This window comes from Bufo bufo, chromosome 2 (assembly GCF_905171765.1).
Source record: "Bufo bufo chromosome 2, aBufBuf1.1, whole genome shotgun sequence".
NCBI lineage: Eukaryota > Metazoa > Chordata > Amphibia > Anura > Bufonidae > Bufo > Bufo bufo.
Window position 1 is genome coordinate 254,566,075 of NC_053390.1, and position 22,820 is coordinate 254,588,894.

Genomic DNA, 22,820 nt, shown 5'->3' on the forward strand with positions numbered 1-22,820 from the left:
CATGACACTGCTATATATGTGTAATCCACAGATCCCCCTCATAACAGTGTCCCCCAATACACCGGCCCTCTGCTCACCGAAGTATTTCTAGATTGTAATCCTTAACCTGTTAATAAGTTTAACTAAAGCTGCGCTCTCCCCTGTATCCGTACAGCACTTACTAACAAGCTTCCATAGCAGGCAGAGCGGCTGGCAGCGTTACGTCACTCACTGACGTCGCGCGCCTTCTCCGTCTGCTTCATTCATAAAGTGGGAGGAGCAGGCGCTCAACGTCAGTGAGTGACGTTACTGCTGCCGTCCGCTCTGCCTGCTATGGAAGCTTGTTAGTAAGTACTGTACTGATACAGGGGAACAGGGGAGAGCGCAGCGTTAGTTAAACTTAATAACAGGTTAAGGATTACCGTCTAGAAATACTTCGGTGAGCGGCGGGGCCCGGTGTAAGAGTACAGTGACTGCACCGGGCCCCGCCGCAAGTTCCGGACTCCAGCCCCTCCTCTCTCCCCGCTGCGATGTAAAATGGAGGCATTCGCCCCATAAGACGCAGGGGCATTTCCCCCTACTTTTTTTGGTGGGGGGGGGGAGGAGAAAGTGCGTCTTATGGGGCGAAAAATACGGTAACATAAAAACGTGATTTAAACAATAATTCATTATCTGACGACACATTCCCTTGAAAGGGGCTGCCTCGTCTCAGCCTTTCATATCCAAGATGGAATAACTGACAGTAAGTGCCAGGCCAGGGATGCGGAGTAGGCAGGGAGTTATACAGTGTAGCTTGCTGTGCTACACTATTTGCTTTGCTCCCATTCACTGCTATGGGAGTTATGGAATCAGTGGAGTACCAGACGCTCAGTAATTCTGGCCACCCTGGCCCAGCACTTCTGCTATTCTATGTTCTGCCTACAATTTATAAGTAGAAGGTAAGAAGTTATTGCCTATAGATGCATCTTTCATCACTTCTTGGACAAGAAAGGTAGTAAAACCAATGTAAGCTTACCTCTAGGCGGTTACTGCTTAGCAGAGAGTACACTTTCTCCAGTGGGAGCTGTCTGTATATTGGAGTACGCGAAAATGTAATAAAATTTCTAAGCACAAAGGTATCCAACTCTTCGCTAAGTTGGTGCAGGTGGAACAGCTCAGCTAGCTTGTACATCTCCACAACATTTTCCTCATCCACCCAGGAAATAAGAAAGTCACAGCAGAAGCTGATAACTTCAGATATCTGAGAAAACAAAAAAGCCCTTTAACTCTGCTAAACTGGAGTGGAGAATCTGAGAACGCTGGCATAACTGTTCTTGAAGGGTATTTGTAGTTTTCATATACTGATCTCGCTTTACAGCTTGTATAAGGGCTCATGCACATGAACGTGATCGGCCCAGGGAACATGGTCCGTGTGTGTGCTGGATCTCCCGGACCAACCCCGGCTCCCCTGAACTGAACTAAATGTATCTTAGTGTTTTATGATGCAGTCAGTTCATAGCTGATGGCGGATCTCTTATACTGATGGCCTATTGTAAAGGCAGGTCGTCAGGTGTATAATGCTAGATAGTCCATTCAAGGGCCTACAGAGGCATTTACACTTGAGATATTTATGGTTCCTCCACCTATTGGCAAGCAAAGGTGGGAAGATAACAGGGGACAATGCAACCTCTCTATTTTATCTCCTCCTCTATGAAGCCGCATGAGCTTGCTGAATTTAATGGAGTTGGCCACTATATAAGTACTTTCCACTATATAGTGGGAGGTAGGGTAAAAAAGAGTTTCCTAATATAGTTTCTAAAAAAAATCTGAATGGTAATGTTTTTATAATGAGCCCTGCCCCCTCAGCCCCGCTCTGCGTGCAGCCAGTTCGTCCATGGCTGCACGCGACATGGAGGAGCTTTAGAGAAAGCTCGTCCATGGCTTTATTTTAACTGCACATGCGCTGCTTTTCCTAATAAGAGTTAGCGCGTGCCCAGTCTGCCCCTGCCACTGGCACGCTCCCTGCTCCGACTCTGTCTCTACAACCGGCTTATTCCTGTATTCCTGTCAGAGTTCGGAGCGGGAAGAAAAGTAAGAGCGGGAAGAAAAGACACGCCCCCTGAGCTGTGATAGGGAGAGAACAGACATGCCCCCTTAGCTGCTGCACACTCCCCTGAGCTGTGATAGGGAGAGAACAGACACACCCCCTGAGCTGCAGCATAAGACACTCCCCTGAGCTGTCAGCTTGATATAAATCTAGAAGAGAAATGAATGGGGGGATCTCTGGATCCATGTGAGGTACAGGGCTGGTTCTAGCTTTGTTAGAAAGAGGTTGTCATGTACTATATGATGTATTGGGATAACCCCTTTAAGTTCCCAGTCCGCCCCTGGTCACCTGACAGTAAAGCTGTAGCTGCTCATCTGTACCGTATTGTCCGTCATCTACCTGTAAAAGAGCTGCAGCATCCTGCAACTTGTAGAGTGTAATTACAGTTTTCCTGAAACATCAGCAAGACGAATTCTGCTGCTCAACTGCATTTTTTTGCCGGATCATATTACATACTAACAAGGTATAAAGATATAGACAAGAAACATAAGCAACATGTAAAAATGTTAAAAAAAATGTCAATTTCTTCTTACTAACTCACAGCAGACAAAGTCATCATTGGTATCATTTGTGCCCACCTGAAGCTGGCAAGCTGCTGCAAGTATCTCCTGCACATTGTTAGTGCCAAGTTCCAGTTCAGAGGTGTAGATAAAATCCAGAATCTTACACATGGCGTTATAAGTGATGCCATGGATCTGCACTTCATGCTGATCCATTTCTCTTAAGCCTCCTGCAAACATTCCCCTGATAAAACACAAAAATTGTACAAATGAGTATTTGACATTGAAACCATCACATCTGCTATCTAAACTGCTTAGTTTGTGGATTTGTAGAGGTCATTTTGGTAAAACTAATGTATGGTGAGATGCTAGTATGATTAATAATTCGACCGTATGCACTGGACGGCTTTATTTCACGTGTTTGGGTTAGGAATTAAACAGGTTACATTGTAACGGACTATCATACATTTGTTTCCTTCTCCCTACTTGCAAGTGATGCATATTTTCACGTGTCCCTATTCTGACCCTTGTAAGTACCATTGCTAGACAGCAGGCCTTTTTAAACCTTGCCCCGATGCTGGTCTTCTGGGCCTGTTTAGCTTTACTGGATAGAAGGCCACACCTATGTAGGGCCCAAACAAGGTCTGTGCCTTCCCGTGATAGAACTCCTGCTCCATTGCACTTTTGCCTCAACACTGCATCTCCAGTTTTCAGAGACCTCCACGTCACCACGTTTAGTCAAACAGCGCTAGACTGTAGGCTTAGTTCTGAAATGGTTCCTGCAATGTACACACAGTGAGGGTAAGGCTTTGTTCACATCACCGTTCAGCCTTTAGGAGCAGGAGAACTGAAGCGACAGATTTGGCACATAACTGAGCTGAACGTAACCTAAGGACCTAATAGACTATAATGGGGTCTGTTAGGTTTCCGCTCAGAAGATGATTTTGGAGCGGAGACAAAAATTGTGCATGCAGGACTTTTTTCTCTGCTTCAAAAATCTTCCTCTGAGCGGAAACCTAGCGGACCCCATCATAGTCTATGGGGTCCTTAGGTTCCGTTCGGCTCAGTTATGTGCCGAATCCGTCCTTTCCGTTCTCCTGCTCCTAAACGGAGCAGGAGAATGGAAAGGCTGAACGGTGATGTGAACGAAGCCTTAGAGCCACAGCAGAAATCCAAGGCTTAAGATGCCCATATACTTTGATGGCTGTTTGATCAGCCTACAGCTTTCTGTACTGACTCCCCACTACACATATGTACTCGCCTGAGTGTCTATGTGTTTTCATTGAGGAAAAAAGTGGCGCAAGACACCTCTGGCGGCAGCTTATCTCCTAGGAGAACAAAAAGGTTTGAAAGTTGAACTTCAACATGCCCGAACCTAAGCTCCATGGACAGATGAGTTAGGAGTGCCCCATATGAATTATACTGTCTGCTGGCTTGGCCGATAATAGTTTAATGTGTATGGGGCCCTTTACACTTTGATTTCTGCTCCGGGTATGCAGTTTGAAGTGCTGCAGATCCGCATGAGGATTAGCCTCATTCAATGGGTTTAATCTGTGTGGAGCTAGTCTGCCAGTTTGTCCATGTGGAAACTCTTTAAAGAAGCACTCCCACATTTTTATTCTCAGACCTGGTAGAAAAGTACATGCTGTAAACTGTAGTGGAGGTAATTTTCTTACCAGTGACTATATTTGTAAATTATAAAGTCCCTACTGATCCTCAGCTGTGTCATGTGACTGACTCTCCGACTGTCCAAATAACAAAGCATCTCATGTGTGGACAGGGAGTCAGTTTCTCAATGTATTCCTATAGGAGCCTCAAAGTCAGTCTTATAGGAATGAATAGAGAAGTAACTAACTTCCTGTCCTGTGTCAGTTTGAGAGTCTGAGTGTTGGTCACATGACACAGCTGAGGAACAGATGGGAGGTTATAATTCACAAATACAGTCATTGGTATGAAGATTACCTTCACTACAGTTTACATCTTGTACTTTTCTAACAGGTCATAGAATTCAAATTTTTGTGGGAGTGCTACTTTCATTTCAGGGATTTGTAATCCACAGCACGAGAAAGGAGTTACAGAAGCTCAATCATGTCCAGGGGATGAGAACAGACATCGAATCTGATTCTGAGTTTGGTGCAAAAACCTGCTGTAGTCCATGTCAATTCTGACCGGTGTCTCCAGTAAAACTACATTAAAAGGGTTTAAAACAGAAACATCTTTTATACAATAATTTACAATACTGCTGGTTTTTCAACTTTATAAGGTTCTAGATATATCTAAACAAAGTGGGAAGAACACATTGAAGAGGTTCTACAGGCCTGTACCTAAAATGGCTTTCAATTAACCTGTGGAGACAATACACTTCCAGCAATACTTACCCTTCCGTGTTGCTGATTCTGCGACCCTGACTGGGATCTATGTAGATGCAGCTGAACAGGAAGAAAGAGGACGGCAGAGGAACAGCCTACGGCCACTCAGGAAGGCAAAATCGGCAGTGTGATGGAAGGGTGTTTACTGCTGAAAGTGTATTCTCTCCACAGGTTAGTTTTTTTACTCCATGCCTTCCCAGATCCATAACGTTTTTATTTTTACGTTCACATAGCCATATGGGAGCTTGTTTCTTCTGGGACAAGTTACCGTATACTTCCTTATGGCACCATTTAACTTTGCATACAATATAGTGGGAGGCTGAAAAAACTTCCAAATGGGGTGGAATTTGAAAAAAAAGGCAATTCCGCCATAGTTTGACGGGTTTCATTTTCATGACATTCCCTATGAGATAAAACTGACCTCCTACCTTCATTCTCCGGACCAGTATGAGTTCAATTACACCACATTTATATAGTTTTTCTTGTTTCTTTTAATACTTAAAAATAATAAAAACTTTAAATTAAAAAAATATATTTTTTTTTTGCGTCACCATATTCTGACCCCATAACTTTTTATAGTTGAGTCTATAAGGGCTCATTTTTGTGAGGCGATCTGTAGTTTTTATTGACACCACTTTGGAGTGTGTATGACTTATTGATCACTTTTTATAAATTTTTATTTTGGGAGGTTAAGCGATGAAAAAGCGGTAAATCAATCATTTTTTTCTGTTATACTGTTTACGGTACGTGATAAATATGTCGGGTGTTCTGGGATACAGTGGTGCAAATAATGTTTTTTTTTATTTATTTTTATTATGGGGAAAGGGGGTGCTTAGAATTTTTGTATATAAATATTTTAACTTTTTTTTTACATATATTTTAAAGCTGTTTTCCGAGATTTTTTAACTGATGACCTATACTCATGAGTATCTGACTGGTGGGGGTCCAACACCCGGGACCCCCACCAATCATCTGTTTTGAGAAGGCACTGGGGAAGCACACTAGCACTGGAGCCTTTTTCCAGCTTTGCCTAAGCCATGTGATGTCACCTTCATATTACCTAGGCACAGCTCAGCCCCACTGAAGTGAACTGGGCTGAGATGCGATACCAAGCATTGGTACAATTTATGGCACTGTGCTTGGCGAGCTTAGAGAAGGCAGAAGCGCAGCTGTGAGTGCTGGTGCCTTCTCAAACGGCTGATTGGTGGGGTTCCCATCCTATCAAGGATAGGTCATCAGTATAAAAGTCTTGGAAAACTCCTTTATGTCTCCTTAGGGGAATAGAACGTGTGATTATTAGATATTAGATCGCTTGTCCCATAGAGTGCAATGAATTACCATGCCTGTGGCATGGCTCCATAGGAACTAATGCTGTGGTAGCTTCGGATCCTTCAGAGGGGCCGATGCTACCACAACGAATGAACGGCTCACTGCGCAGGGAAGCAGTTTGGGTCCCTGGAGCACAGTGCACTTGGGAAAAATGGCCTCAGATGTCGTAGCCACAATTAACCATGGCATCTGAGTGGTTAAATGTCCGAGATTGGCATTATCGCTGACATTAGCCCTGGGTGTCTGCTGTGTGACACAGCTATGACACCCACTGCGCTCTGGAGCAGCCGCCATTTTTAAAGATGGACTTCCACCAAACATGTACGGCGGATGTCCCCAAGGGATTAAATCTGAATGATAGATGCAACATACATCTACATATAATATATTTGTTTTATGGGTTGTAATAAACTACCTACCAAATCTGCAGAAATATAGATCTTGAAATAGCTTGGTACTTGTAGATCCGAAGTTGATTCTCTCAAAACTTTGTTTGGTCAGCTCTGGCACCTGGTCCAGCAACTGCTTTATAATGTTTTTAAAGGGAACCTGCCATGTTGAAAATGATATCTGAGCTGCAGGCAGCATGTTACACAGCAGGGGAGCTGAGCAGATTGATACATAGTTTTATGGCAAAAGATTTTGTGTAACTTGTATTTCCTTAATTTAATGTTTTGCTCATTCTGGGCTTTGAAGTCAGGGAGGTGGTCCTATCAGTGATTGACATTCTTCCCTCTATGACTGTGTATACACAGATAGCTGTCAATCACTGATAAGACCGCCCACTTGACTTCAAAGTCCAGAATGAGCAGGAATTTAAATGTCGAAATTATAAGTACTCTCCAAACAAAATTACAAAAGTAATATTAGAAAACACGCAAGAAAAATGAGGTATCATAGAAAAACATAAACTAGGTCCTTGTACCTGAAATAATCACAAGATGCAGCCAAGAGGATCCGATGAGCTTCCACACATCTTCCTTCAAGCTTGAGGACCACATCAAATAATATACCTCCTTCACGGAGCCCAACAAGACCATTCAGAAGAGTTTCTGAGTGCTGTGTACTCCTATATATAGTGTTTTGTGGAATTAGCTGCTTTTTGGGCACATGGTTAGGTTTCACATCTTCATGGTCCTCTGCCATTTTTGCAGAAATATTCCAAACCCAAAACTGGAACTTCTGTCAGTATCTCATCCATATGAAAAAGATGAAATCAGTTCTCTGACCTTAGATGTATCTGAAAGAAAAGTCTTATTGTAAAAATAAGTAAAGTCATTTCATACTATAAAAGGTCAATGCTGTGTTTTATAAGTTTTCTCCATGTTTTCCAAGTTCCTTCCAAACTCCAAAATCTTACAGATCCAGAAATTTTTGTAAGGAACATTACACTGAGATCCCCATTGGGGACAGGGAAGGTTCTTCTTCGCACAGTGTGCACACACACACACACACACACACACACACTGTATTTTTCACTTTATAAGATGCATCTAGGTTTTAGAGTAGGAAAATAAGAAAATTTTTTTTTTTCGTCAGACCTCAGATCAGACCCCATATATCAGACCTCAAATCAGACCCCCATATCGGTTGCTCTGATCAGGCCCCTATCAGATCCTCAGATCAGACCCCCATCAGAGGTAAAATAAATAAATTAACTTACCTCTCCTTCTCCAAGTCTGCGCTGCACTGTGACCTGACTTTGCAAAACATCAGGTCAAAGTGAGCGGAAATTACACACAGGTGGACTCTATTTACTAATTGGTCACACTGGATTTTATTTCGGGGTATCAGTGTACAGGGGGCTGAATACAAATGCACATCACAATTTCCAGATGTTTATTTACAAACCGGATTCCAAAAAAGTTGGGACACTAAACAAATTGTGAATAAAAACTGAATGCAATGATGTGGAGATAGCAAATGTCAATATTTTATTTGTAATAGAACGTAGATGACAGATCAAACGTTTAATCCGAGTAAATGTATAATTAAAGGAAAAATACGTTGATTCAAAATTTAACGGTGTCAACAAATCCCAAAAAAGTTGGGACAAGTAGCAATAAGAGGCTGGAAAAAGTAAATTTGAGCATAACGAAGAGCTGGAAGACCAATTAACACTAATTAGGTCAATTGGAAACATGATTGGGTATAAAAAGAGCTTCTCAGAGTGGCAAAAAAAATGTGGAAATGTTCAAGGGGTATGAATACTTTTTCAAGACCCTTACTTCTCTATGTATATATATATATATATATATATATATATATATATATATATATATATATATACATACACACATACTACAGGCCTTGGCGCTGCGCTCGTGTGCCTGCTCTATGTCAGTAAGGTGACTACTCATTACAGAGGACCATGATCTCCTTCTATTGCGATGTATGTGATACAGCCAAGCACTTTTTTTATGTTTTTAACATGCACATTATGCACTTTAGGATGTATGGGCATATATAAATATTATACCTCACACTATAACAATATAATTATGCCTTACACTGGATGAAATGCACATGTATACTGAGGAGATTAGGGAATATATGCACCTTTTTAATTGAATTATGTTTGATCTATATTTAATCATGTGAAAAGCTGTATAATGATGAAATGGTACACATGGAAGTTTTTATTGGGCACTGATTGATTAATTGAGAGTGATATAAGTATATGCATTTGCACAGTTGTAATTCACTTGGCTTGAGAAAGGTTCCGTGAGGGGACCGAAACGTCGCTGCTGTGACATGTGTGAATAAAGCCACATTTTTTTCACCATATACAGCGATGTGCCGTGGATTTCTACAGTTTATATATATATATATATATATATATATATATATAGTGGCATACATACACTGCGTGCAGAATTATTAGGCAAATGAGTATTTTGACCACATCATCCTCTTTATGCATGTTGTCTTACTCCAAGCTGTATAGGCTCGAAAGCCTACTACCAATTAAGCATATTAGGTGATGTGTATCTCTGTAATGAGAAGGGGTGTGGTCTAATGATATCAACACCCTATATTAGGTGTGCATACTTATTAGGCAACTTCCTTTCCTTTGGCAAAATGGGTCAAAAGAAGGACTTGACAGGCTCAGAAAAGTCAAAAATAGTGAGATATCTAGCAGAGGGATGCAGCACTTTTAAAATTGCAAAGCTTCTGAAGCGTGATCATCGAACAATCAAGCGTTTCATTCAAAATAGTCAACAGGGTCGCAAGAAGCGTGTGGAAAAACCAAGGCGCAAAATAACTGCCCATGAACTGAGAAAAGTCAAGCGTGCAGCTGCCAAGATGCCACTTGCCACAGAGCTGCAACATCACTGGAGTGCCCAAAAGCACAAGGTGTGCAATACTCAGAGACATGGCCAAGGTAAGAAAGGCTGAAAGACGACCACCACTGAACAAGCTGAAACGTCAAGACTGGGCCAAGAAATATCTCAAGACTGATTTTTCTAAGGTTTTATGGACTGATGAAATGAGAGTGAGTCTTGATGGGCCAGATGGATGGGCCCGTGGCTGGATTGGTAAAGGGCAGAGAGCTCCAGTCCGACTCAGACGCCAGCAAGGTGGAGGTGGAGTACTGGTTTGGGCTGGTATCATCAAAGATGAGCTTGTGGGGCCTTTTCGGGTTGAGGATGGAGTCAAGCTCAACTCCCAGTCCTACTGCCAGTTTCTGGAAGACACCTTCTTCAAGCAGTGGTACAGGAAGAAGTCTGCATCCTTCAAGAAAAACATGATTTTCATGCAGGACAATGCTCCATCACACGCGTCCAAGTACTCCACAGCGTGGCTGGCAAGAAAGGGTATAAAAGAAGAAAATCTAATGACATGGCCTCCTTGTTCACCTGATCTGAACCCCATTGAGAACCTGTGGTCCATCATCAAATGGGAGATTTACAAGGAGGGAAAACAGTACACCTCTCTGAACAGTGTCTGGGAGGCTGTGGTTGCTGCTGCACGCAATGTTGATGGTGAACAGATCAAAACACTGACAGAATCCATGGATGGCAGGCTTTTGAGTGTCCTTGCAAAGAAAGGTGGCTATATTGGTCACTGATTTGTTTTGTTTTTGAATGTCAGAAATGTATATTTGTGAATGTTGAGATGTTATATTGGTTTCACTGGTAAAAATAAATAATTGAAATGGGTATATATTTGTTTTTTGTTAAGTTGCCTAATAATTATGCACAGTAATAGTCACCTGCACACACAGATATCCCCCTAAAATAGCTAAAACTAAAAACAAACTAAAAACTACTTCCAAAAATATTCAGCTTTGATATTAATGAGTTTTTTGGGTTCATTGAGAACATGGTTGTTGTTCAATAATAAAATTAATCCTCAAAAATACAACTTGCCTAATAATTCTGCACTCCCTGTAGAAAAGTAAGGGCCCCATAGCAAGGATCAAACCAGGCCCCCTACACAGGACAGTAAGGTTTCCGCCTAATCCCCTTTGAATGACCCTTGGCCCATTTTTTCCACTGCCTCGTTGGGCTAAACGTTTTTCTTTAGGGGTACAGTCCTGACCAAGTTTTCACCCCCAGTAGAAGAGGAGATGATCCCAGCTTAGCAGTCGCATGATATGCCGCTATGGTAGTTACGCCCCTGTGTGTATATATACACAGGTGAAACTCGAAAAATTTGAATATCGTGCAAAGTTCATTTATTTCAGTAATGCAACTTAAAAGGTAAAACTAACATATGAGATAGACTCATTACATGCAAAGCGAGATATTTCAAGCCTTTATTTGTTATCATTTGGATGATTATGGTTTACAGCTTAGAAAACCCCAAAGTCACAATTTTGAGGTCCCCTTTGCTCAGGGGGTATGGATAAATTTGTGTGATACTTTGAGCCTAGAATATTGAACCTTTTCATAAAATTCTAATTTTTTGCTGCATTAATGCAATTACTTTTAATTTGCATTACTGAAATAAATGGACTTTTGTATGATATTCTAATTTTTCAAGTTTCACCTGTATGTGTAATATATATAAATATATATATATATATATATATATATATATATATATATATATATACACACACACACACACACACACACTCAGCTTTAAGAATTAAAGAAAAAGCCATGAATTTTAATCTGATAATCTCTCCACAACACTGCAGTTGGCCGTATATAAGAGACTGGGAGTAAATAAATGCAACTGCTTAACCTCTTCCTGACACAGTCGTTTTTTACATTCCTAACAGAGCCTATTTTTGCAAATCTGGCATGTGTTACTTTATGTGGTATATCCAAGCCATTCTGAGAATGTTTTTTCATGACACATTGTACTTTATCTTAGTGGTGAATTTGAGTTGATATCTTTTATCTTTAGTTATAAAAAAAATCTAAAATGTAAAGAATATTTGGCAAAAGTTGCTATTTTCTAAATTAATAGCTTTATTTCTATTTTATACTGGAATCATTTTGTAAATGTAATTTTATTTTTTGGGACTTTGGAACGTTTAGACTTTTACAAGCAATTTTTAAAAGTTTCAAGAAAATGTCCAAAACCTATTTTTTTAAGGACAAATTGAGTTATGAAGTGACTTTGAGGGGCTTACATAATAGAAACCACCACATTTTAGAAACTACACCGCTCACATTATTCAAAACTTATTTTACAAGCTTTGTTAACGCTTTAGGTGGTTCACACGAAATAACGGAAAATGGAAGTGAAATTTCAAAATGTAACTTTTTTTTATACATTTTCTATTTTGATCCATTTTTTTCTTGCACAAAAGCAAAGCAAACCTTAATATTACCCTGATTTTACAGTTTACAGAAACACCACATTATGTGGTCGTAAACTGCTGTGTGGGAACACCACAGGGCTCAGGAGAGGAGGAGCGCCGTAAGGTTATTATGATCAGATTTTGCTGAAATGGTTTTTGTGTGCTATGTCACATTTGAAGAGACCCTGAGGTACCCCTTCAGTGGAAGCCCCCAACAAGTGATCCCATTTAGGAAACTAGACCCCTAAAGGAATTTATGTAGGGGTGTATTGGGTGCTTTTACCGCACAGGCATTTCATAGAATCTAGAAACATGGCTCTGAAAATGAAAAATTGTATTTCTTCCGATAAAATGTTGCTTAGGCACCACATTTTTAATTTTCACAAAAGGGAACAGGAGAAAAACCAACCCACAATTTGCTACCCATTTTCTTCTGAACAACACAACACTCCATATGTGGTCGTAAACTGCTGTATGGACACACCACAGGGTCAGAAGGGATGGAGCGCCATATGGCTTTAGGAGGGCAGATTTTGCAGAAATGGTTTTCAGACACCATGTCACATTTGAGGAGACCCTGAGGTACTCCTACATTGGAAACCCCCCCTCCCCAAAGTGACCCCATTTTAGAAACTACACCCCTCACGGAATTTATTGAGGTGTGTAGTGAGTGCTTTGACCCCACAGGCATTTTACAGAATTTATAAACACTTGGCTGTGAAAATGAAAAATTACAGTTTTCCAATAAAATGTTGCTTTAGCCCCAGTTTTTTTCATTTTCACAGGGGTACCACAATTTGTTACCCATCTTCTCCGAAATACAGCAACAGCCCATATAAGGTCATAGACTGATGTTTGGGCACACTGCAGGGTTCAGTAGAGAAAGAGCACTATGTGCATTTGAGGCCTAGTTTGGTCATTTACAGTTGTGTTCAAAATTATTCAACCCCCAATGCTGTAAAGGGTTTTAGGGAATTTAGTGTACATTTGTAATTGTGTTCAGAATGAAATCTTACAAGGACTTTTTAAAGAACCAAATGCAACTAAAATGACATCAATTGTTTTTGAAATACAGTATTAAATGTTTTTTTTTGTGATTTCTTCATTGACACAATTATTCAACCCCTTAAAGACTACCACTCTTAAGAACAGAGGTTCATTCAAGTGTTTTCGATCAGGTATTGAAAACACCTGTGGATGTCAAGGAGCAGCAATCAAGCATAATAAGCACCAATTAGGCAGATGTAAAAGGACTGTGATACTCAGCTCCTTCTAGACATTTACTGGTGTGTTTACAAACATGGTGAAGTCAAGAGAATGGTCCAGGAAGACAAGAGAAGAGGTGATTTCTCTTCACAGGAAGGGCAATGGCTATAAGAAGATTGCAAAGATATTAAACATACCAAGAGACACCATAGGAAGCATCATTCGCAAATTCAAGGCAAAGGGCACTGTTGAAAGGCTACCTGGTCGTGGCAGAAAGAAGATGCTGACTTCGACTGCTGTGCGCTACCTGAAGCGCAAAGTGGAGAAAAGTCTCTGTGTGACTGCCGAGGAACTGAAAAAAGATTTGTCAGATGTGGGTACTGAAGTTTCAGCTCAGACAATAAGCGCACACTGCGTAATGAAGGCCTCCATGCCAGAACTCCCAGGCGCACCCCCTTGCTGTCTCCAAAGAATAATTAGAGTCGACTGCAGTATGCCAAAAGTCATGTGGACAAACCACAAAAGTGTTCTGTGGACTGATGAAACAAAATTAGAACTGTTTGGGCCCATGGATCAACGCTATGTTTGGAGGAGGAAGAACAAGGCCTATGAAGAAAAGAACACCTTGCCTACTGTGAAGCATGGCGGGAGGTCAATCATGCTTTGGGGCTGTTTTGCTTCTACAGGTACAGGGAAGCTTCAGCGTGTGCAAGGTACCATGAATTCTCTTCAGTACCAGGAGATGTTGGATGAAAATGTGATGCAGTCCGTCACAAACCTGAGGCTTGGGAGACGTTGGACCTTTCAACAGGACAAGCATACCTCCAAGTCCACTAGAGCATGGTTGCAGATTAATGGCTGGAACATTTGAAGTGGCCATCGCAGTCACCAGACTTAAATCCGATTGAGAACCTCTGGTGGGACTTAAAGAAAGCAGTTGCAGCGCGCAAGCCTAAGAATGTGACTGAACTGGAGGCTTTTGCCCATGAAGAATGGGCGAAGATACCTGTAGATCGCTGCAAGTCACTTGTGTCAAGCTATGCTTCACGTTTAAAAGCTGTTATAACTGGAAAAGGATGTTGTACTAAGTACTAAGATTGAATGTCACTTGGGGGTTGAATAAAACCGATAATGATGTGAGCACAGAAAATACATTTGTGGTTATTTCATTATAAATGTTATGTTATATTTGTCTGACTTACAAGTGCCTCTTTGATTTAATTGTAAACAAGATGACTGAAATGATCAAAATCAATGTCAAACTGGCCAAAACACTCAATTTCAGTGGGGGTTGAATAATTTTGAACACAACTGTATATAGCACAGGCTGACAACTGCAGAGGCTCTGAGGTAAAATAAAAATAGAAATCCCCAAGAAGTGACCCCATTTTATAGTAGCTTAATAAAGAAGAATAGAGTAAGGCTCTCCAGGCAAAATTACCTACGATAATGAGATTTTTTTTTTAAACGTATTTAAAGGGGTTCTGCACTTTCATTTAACTGATGATCTATCCTCTGGATAGATCAGCAGCTTCTGATCGGCGGGGGTCCGACACCCGGGACCCCTGCCGATCAGCTGTTTCAGAAGGCAGCGGCGCTCCAGCAGCGCCGCGGCCTTCTCACTGTTTACCGCCGGGCCGCCGGCCCACTGACGTCACGACTAGTATCAACTAGCGTGGGAGCTGCTAAGCTTCATTCAAGTGAACAGAACTTAGCCGCGCCCACGCTAGTTGATACTAGTCGTGACGTCAGTGGGCCGTCGGCCAGGCGGTAAACAGTGAGAAGGCCGTGGCGCTGCTGGAGCGCTGCTGCCTTCTCAAACAGCTGATCGGCAGGGGTCCCGGGTGTCGGACCCCCGCCGATCAGAAGCTGATGATCTATCCAGAGGATAGATCATCAGTTAAATGAAAGTGCAGAACCCCTTTAATGAATAACAAAAACAAATTAAGAATCTATAACAATATGCATATACCGTAATGACCACAGAAAATAATCTATAAATGGCGATAAAGCAATATAATCAATAAAATAGAGTGTAACTATGTATAAAACCTATCCAGATGAATCTGGTTAATAAAAATCAGCTGCGGGCTCTGCAGCAACACACTTATTAATAGTATAGGGCAGATCTGTCTATCAAAATAGTGTCCCGTGTTTAAAACTCAGCAATTTATTGACTTAGCTGAGTGGAGAATTCTCCAATAAGTTTATATATAAGTTGTGCATGTAGTGGCGGCTGTATGGAGTCAGATGATGATAATGTCGGACTGTGATGTAGACCCCACTAGTTGATAGCTCTGAGGTCCAGTACAGATCTTTCAATATTCAGTGCCCAGATTCTGTAAGTGATTAAACTTATAACTAACTTTAGTGAACTCACCAGTCCGAGTGGTGCATATCGAGATTTGCCACGGCGTACTTGGAGCACTTAGATCCAAACTGAAACCCGGCACATGCACTGTTTAGTTAGAATGGCTGGCTATTCTGTTGTGCCGCAGTGGTTTAGCTGGATAGGAATTGAATGAGGGATTTACTTTTGCTCCATTTCTTTAAAAAGCGGCAATATCTACTACTATAATAGACATTGAATAATGTGTAGGAGGACCAAATTATTACACATAATATCTAGTCACTGGTGAACAATCTTTAATACTAGGGTATGCATCTCCTCCTAAAAAATTTAAATGAACCTTTAAAGGCCCCCTCCCCTTCTCCTTATCATGCTCTCTCTCTGCCCCCCCTCCCTTTACCTCATAATTCATCCAATATATATTAATCATGATTGTAAATTATTACTAATTAAGATCAAGAATAAATAATATATACAATTCATAAACTTTAGGAGTATTAATATTTAAAATAATTGATGAATGCCAAGTAATATGTTGAGAACCTTAAATCATGATTGTTAATGTTAAGTAATTGGTTAGGCATCTATTATAATCTATTATAATCATGCTAAAATTACTCTAAAACTAGTTATGACACCAACAAAGGCATGTTGTAATACATGATCAAAAATCCCCTGTAAAAATAAAATAAAATACAACTAAAAATAAAAATAATAAAAAGGTGAACATGATAGGTAGTCAATACAGCAATGATGAATAATGTGATGTATTATGAACTAGTAATGACAAACATGATGATGAATTTTAAGCTTTTAAGTTAAATTACATCAATAAGGTTTGTGATACCTATTAATTGATCATGAATTGTAACTTATAAATCATAAATAGGTAAGAACCGGACGAGGGAAACAGAAGATCGCGGACATGTGCGAGATCCAACCAACCAATGTATGTATAGACGGGCACACTATGTGCAGTATCTTTGCACAGGCCATACATGTTTCGGGGCTTCTGGCCCTCTCCTCAGTAGCCAAAAATACAAACTATTAGACCAGAGATTAAGGGGGTGAGTAGTCATTTTAGACACTGATAACTACAATCTTGAGTGCCTCAGACAACTCACAGATGAGGTTGGGTCATATTCACCATTAACATATGACCCAACCAAAGAGTATTTTGAAAACCTACAGAACAGATGTGTAGAAGAGCAAAAGACAGGTATACTTAGCCAACGAGAACTTGCTTTTATTTTGAATACACCAAAAAGGACTCCTATGTCTTATTGTATACCCAAGATACACAAAGATAGCACCAACCCCCCAGGCAGGCCTATCATATCAGGTATAGGGTCTGTTTCATCCAATTTATCACAATATATAGACCATTTCCTCCAACCATATGTTACACAATTACCCAGTTATATCAAGGACACCACCTGGATTATTCAAATAGTTGAGCATTTAGAGTGGCAGGAAGGTTGGCATTTAGTGACCTTAGATGTTCAGTCACTATACACCAGTATAGTGCACCAATGGGTTAGAAGGGCGTCGGTTTTATTTGGAACACGACAATAGATTTTGTTTTCCGTTCAATTAAATACATCCTTACGCACAATTATCTTATGTTTGAATCAAAGTATCATCTCCAAACTACTGGGACCGCCATGGGAACCAGATTTGTGCCCAGTTATGCTAATCTTTTTATGGGCTATTGAGAACACCTTTTCTGGGTGCGAGTCTGGTGCTCTAGCGGCATTACATAGATGGTATTCTGTTTGGAATGAAAACAGACGATATCTTGACACTTTTATCAATAAACTCAATATAAACCAATATAATTTACAGTTCACACCACAAATCAGTCCAGATTCTATGGAATTTTTGGATTTGCGTATTTCAGTTATAGGCTAAACATTATAATGCTCCACATGTAGGAAACATAAAGCAAGGAGCTGTTTTATTTTACCCTCTAGCTGTCATTTACCAAGTTGGCTTCTCCATGTGCCTTTTAGTCAGTATAGAAGACTTAAGCTACTTTCACACTTGCGGCAGAGTGATCCGGCAAGCAGTTTCGTCGCCGGAACTGCCTGCCGGATCCGGCAATCTGCATGCAAACGGACAGCATTTGTAGACGGATCCGGATGAGTCTTACAAATGCATTGCAAGAACGGATCCATCTCTCCGGATGTCATCCATAGAAACGGATCTGTTATTCTTTTTTTTCACATTTTTACTGGTCTGCACATGCCGGATCCGGAACTAATACATTTCAATGCAAATTAATGCCGGATCCGGCATCTGATCCGAAATTTTGAAAACCTACAGAACATATGTGTAGAAGAGCAAAAGACAGGTATACTTAGCTGCAGTATTTGCTGCAGTATTTTGTCCGTCCAAAACGCTGTTCAGTGACTGAACTGAAGACATCCTGAACAGATTTCTCTCCATTCAGAATGCATGGGGATAAAACTGATCAGTTCTTTTCTGGTATTGAGCCCCTAGGACGGAACTCAGTGCCGGAAAAGAAAAACACTAGTGTGAAAGTACCCTTAAACACAACTGCACTAGAGGAGCCACCTTTGAAGTTCTTACACAGCAATTTAGAGAGAAGAACTATTCTACAGAAATCTCTAGATAGGGAGTACACACCCTAGACAAGAATTATTATTTTTTCCAAGAGAAGTCAGGTCTACCTGTCCCCACAAAAACAGAGGAAATCAATTTGAAACTCATTTAACCCTATAATACAGGACAGAAACAATTATTCAGAAACACAAGCACCTTCTAAAGGAGGACAGGATGTTGGGAATACATTTGCCAATATAACTATTGTGTAGAACCAACTTTAAGCCCACCTCTGTCACCATTAAAGTTAACATCATGGCTGGGATTAGAAGAATTCTTTAGAAGTGGGTCATGGAATGGCTGCACAACCACTAATTTCCCTACGAAGACCTCTTTTGTTAATTCCACTGTAAATGACTATAAGCATCATATTAGGGAAATACTCTCTTGTCGTAGTGTAGGGTTGATATATCACATCAAATGTATTGGTAGGACTTCAAGATCCTTGAAAAAGAGGTTGCCGAACACATGTACAATATCAGTATTGGTTTATGATAAACATACCTTGTGAGCGCATTGTAGCATCCTACAGTTTTGCCCAAGATCTGTTCAGGCTTTGAGAGAAGCACTTAAAGAGTTTGTCCAGGTTTTTCTATTGATGACCTATCCTCTGGATAGGTCATCAATATCAGATCGGCGGGGGCCCATCACCCGCCACCCCGCCGATCAGCTGTTTGAGGAGACAGCACGCAGTGCGCTCATGTCATCTCCCTTCTTGCTCGCTGCTGCTGTCCCATAGACATACAGCAGAGAGAAGGAAGTGAGACGGCACGTGCGCACTGTGCGCGCCGTCTCCTCATGCAGCTAATCGGTGGGGGTGCTGGGTGTCACACCCCGCCAATCTTATATTGATGACCTATCCTGAGGATAAGTCATCAATAGAAAAAGCCTGGACAACCCCTTTAACAGTCCAACCTGAGCAGAGTTCAGGCAGCAGGATGAGGGGAGGCTGTTTTAGCTGCTCATATCTTGGGATTGGTAGCAGCTAGAGACATGCGCCTGGTCTTGTTTGAAAGCTGGCATTCCAAGCACATTCACAGCAGGGAGTAAAAGCGGCGAATTTATGCTTTTACCTTCAGATGCATTCACAGCATCCCGATTTCTAACAGCGATATCTTCAAATGTATCAGAAATAATGATTCTGGTATTGTTTGAAAACTTGGAATACCAGCTTTCAAAACAAGACTAGGCCAATATCTCTAGCTGCTACCTTCAGTCTGGAGGAGAAAGGGAGCAGTTGGGGAGTTGACAGCCTGTAAGAGGAAACAAAAAAATATATAAAAATAAATATATTTGGCATTATCGTCATTGTCCTACCCACACAATAAAAACTTATGTTATTTATACTACACAGTGAACACCGTAAAAAAATCCAGAAATACAGCAGTGGTAGTCGGCACACTATTCTGTCCTATACTATTAATCAGTGGGTTGCTGAAGATAGATAGTAATACATCTTTCCTTATTAATTTTATACTAGCATTTACTCATAGAATTTACCAAGGGGTGTAGTGAGAATTTTGACCCCACACGTGTTATGCAAAAATTTAAGCGCAGCAGAAGGTGCAAAGTGAAAATTGCAGGTTTTCTACAAATACGGCATTTCAGTGCCCAATATGTTGTGCCCAGCTAGTGCCAACTGAAACCGACCACACTTGAATTGATAGAAGCTGCGTAAGAGTCTTTTTTTTGCAGGATGAGTTGCCATTATCATTGGTTCTATTATAGGGCACATACAACTTTTTGACCTATTTTTATTTTTGAGAAGCAGGATAAAGAAAGGGCAGAAACTCTGCTGCTACTTTTTGAGTTTTGTTATTGTGGCATACACCATGCAGGAATAATGATGACATGTTATCTTTATTTTGCTCGTCAGTAAGTTACACAGATACCAATTTTATATCGTTTTTTTTTATGTTTGACCACTTTTACACAAAATATTTTTTTTTTTTAAAATGGCTATTTGCCATTTTCTGAACACCTTATTTTTTTATTTTATTTTTTTCAACGTTCATGCAATGTTCTCATGTGAGGGCTTGTTTTTTGTGGAATGAGGTGATGTTTTCATTAGTATAATTTTGGGGTGCATAGGAATGTTTGATCGCGTGATATTATGATTTCAGAAACGGGGGTGACCAAAATAAATTGGCTGTTCTGGGACAGGTTTTATTTCTTTTTTACGGCGTTCAACTGACGGGATATGTGCCAGTGGTTATGGATGTGGCGACACCAAATATGTAATATTTTTTTGTTTTTGTTCAGTTTTACACAATAAAAACATTTTTGAAAAAAAAAAATCATGTTTTTGCTTTGCTGTTTTCTGAGAGTCATGTCGGGAAGGGGTTAATCTCAAAATGTTGGGGGCTGGAAGGTGAGACCACGGAACATCTATGGGTATACACACAGAGGACATTTTTAACTGAGGTGCCATTTACACTGGCATATAGGATTCTTAAAGTCCTAATGATTGCTAACTGACGATATTACGCCACCATTTTTGTGTCCACCTGGATAACAGCTCTGCGGTGGACAAGCATGTGCAGTTGTTTCAGAGCTCCGTTCCCACTACTCACCCATTCTTCTAATTGCTGGTGGTTTATGCAGTTAGACACAGCCTCAGGGATCTTACAGTTTATGGAAACATAGATTATTAAGTATATAGTTACATATGTCTACCTAGATATATACATACACTACACTGCCTAGCTACACGGTGTGACACTTCATACAGCTCATTGGCGGGGGTTCTGGGAGTCGAACCTCCACCGATCTGATATTGATGACCTATCCTGAGGATAGGTCATCAATACTATGACTGTACAACCCCTTTTAGATACCAAGGCCAAAATGATAAATGTGGTTCCATGAGAAACACTTTTGTCTAACATTATACAATGTATTTTAGGCCACACCCACTTCCCTATGAACCTCCGCCCCTTCTAGCTATGTCCCATCCCCTTTTCAAGGAAGTCAGAAAAAACTGTAGAGACTCTAGTTGCGCCACTTTTTGACAGATTTTAGGAGCATATATACTGGAACACCTTCCCAATTAAAATATACCTTTTTTTTTTTTTTTTTTCTGGGAAACCAGTCATTTATTAACAGTTTGGTGTACAAATTTACTTCTTACTGGGTTGCTGTTCAGGCATGCTTCTAATGATATCAGAGTCACCTGGATCAATGATAGCCAGTGTGCACACTCGGTAGTATTTACCGCAGGCTGTGCCAAGCTCAATGTTGTTGCCACTGTAGTGGTGGACTCCGGTCTTGGCCAACATGGCATAGTATTCAATCTCTGATTTTCTCAGAGCCGGGCAGTTGTTGGCGAGAATGACAAGTTTGGCCTTGCCCTCTCGGATCCTCTTCAGAGTCTGCTTGTACCCAAGGACATACTTGCCGCTTTTCATCACAAGCTGAAGCCTTGAGTTAAAAGACTCCAGGGACTTTTTCGTCTTCTTGGCGGCCACCATGATTGCTGCGCGGGGATCCCGGACCAGAGGTCTAGCTCCAAGATGGCCGGGGACCGAGAAAAAAGCTAAAATATACCTTTTAATAATAATAAGATTATTATTAAAAGGTATATTTTAATTGGGAAGGTGTTCCAGTATATATTCAATTATTCTTCCCTTAGATATATTTACTGCTAAGCAGGTTCTTGATGTGGTAGATTTTAGAAGCAGACACATTAGAAAATCTGGGCCAGGGTGTTTTCATCTTTAGGAGAGCTGTATGACATCTAATGTATTCTATATTAGATAAATCTAAAAAAAAAAACTAATATTATTAATTAGTCTGTGTTTTCTTTTCAATTCAATCACTTCAAACATCTCCAGAATCCATCCTTACAGGAGAAACAGCCAATATTCTTATAGTCGCCCTGATCTATTCTTGTCTCGATTACTTTAACTCACCAGACTCATCTACCAGGCCAAGCTCTACACTGTGCGTCATGTGCCGTGGCTAAGGACTAGATCTTCTAAGTCTGAAACGCGTTGGTAACTGTTTGCTATTAAAACTGAATAAAGAAGGTATGTTTTGTGGAAGTGCTGGAGAAGTGGATGTATTTTTCTGCACGTTCTCTAGAAACCCGTTTCTGGTCCAGGATTGTCTCCTTGCACTCAGGTTTCGAGGACTAACGGACTGAGGTGAGCGGACCGTCAATGTTTCTTATGGAGAAGTTCAACCTCTACACCAACGCCTTCTCCTTGTGCCGGTCACTGCACTGGTTACCCATCCATATCAGTCTATACACAGTGCTGCACATCCCTGACTTCTGTCTACTTACTACCCATGCTCTCCGTTCTGCTAACGATCTAAGACAAGCATCCTCCTTATTTTGAGCATCACACCCCCATCCCACTTTTCTTGGGCTACCCCAGACGATCAGGTTCCAGCCCCACATCCAGTGTCTAGACTACTTTCACACTAGCGCTTGAGATCCGGCCGGCTGTTCCGGTAGATCTGGATCTTTCTACATTCCGGCATTGCCGGAAGTTTGGAAGTCGGCGATTCTTGGCATATTTTGCCTGAATGTAGCTGAATCTCTGCTGGTCCCCATTATGGTTAATGGGGCCAGACGAAAATCTCAAGCGATCTTTAAACCCATCTTTTCAGG

General features: G+C 40.8%; 2 protein-coding genes across 8 annotated transcripts in view; both read right to left on the reverse strand.

Annotated features, from left to right (window-relative positions):
- KLHL22 (kelch like family member 22) overlaps positions 1-22,820 on the reverse strand; it is a 57,430-nt gene that overhangs the window by 33,408 nt on the left and 1,202 nt on the right. For 6 of the 7 annotated variants that reach the window (XM_040416407.1, XM_040416406.1, XM_040416411.1 and 3 more), the window contains 3 exons: positions 7,189-7,503; positions 2,644-2,809; positions 995-1,219 (listed from right to left, as the gene is read on the reverse strand). In XM_040416407.1, coding sequence (XP_040272341.1) covers positions 995-1,219; positions 2,644-2,809; positions 7,189-7,409 — 612 coding nt within the window. In that variant the 5' untranslated portion in view covers positions 7,410-7,503. Of the gene's footprint in view, positions 1-994; positions 1,220-2,643; positions 2,810-7,188; positions 7,517-22,820 lie in introns of all 7 variants that reach the window. The other variant, XM_040416408.1, reaches the window with a different exon arrangement.
- Positions 21,267-21,739, reverse strand: LOC120988748 (60S ribosomal protein L30-like). Its single transcript, XM_040416412.1, has one exon. The coding sequence runs from the start codon at positions 21,673-21,675 to the stop codon at positions 21,325-21,327; it is 351 nt and encodes a 116-aa protein (XP_040272346.1). The 5' UTR covers positions 21,676-21,739; the 3' UTR covers positions 21,267-21,324.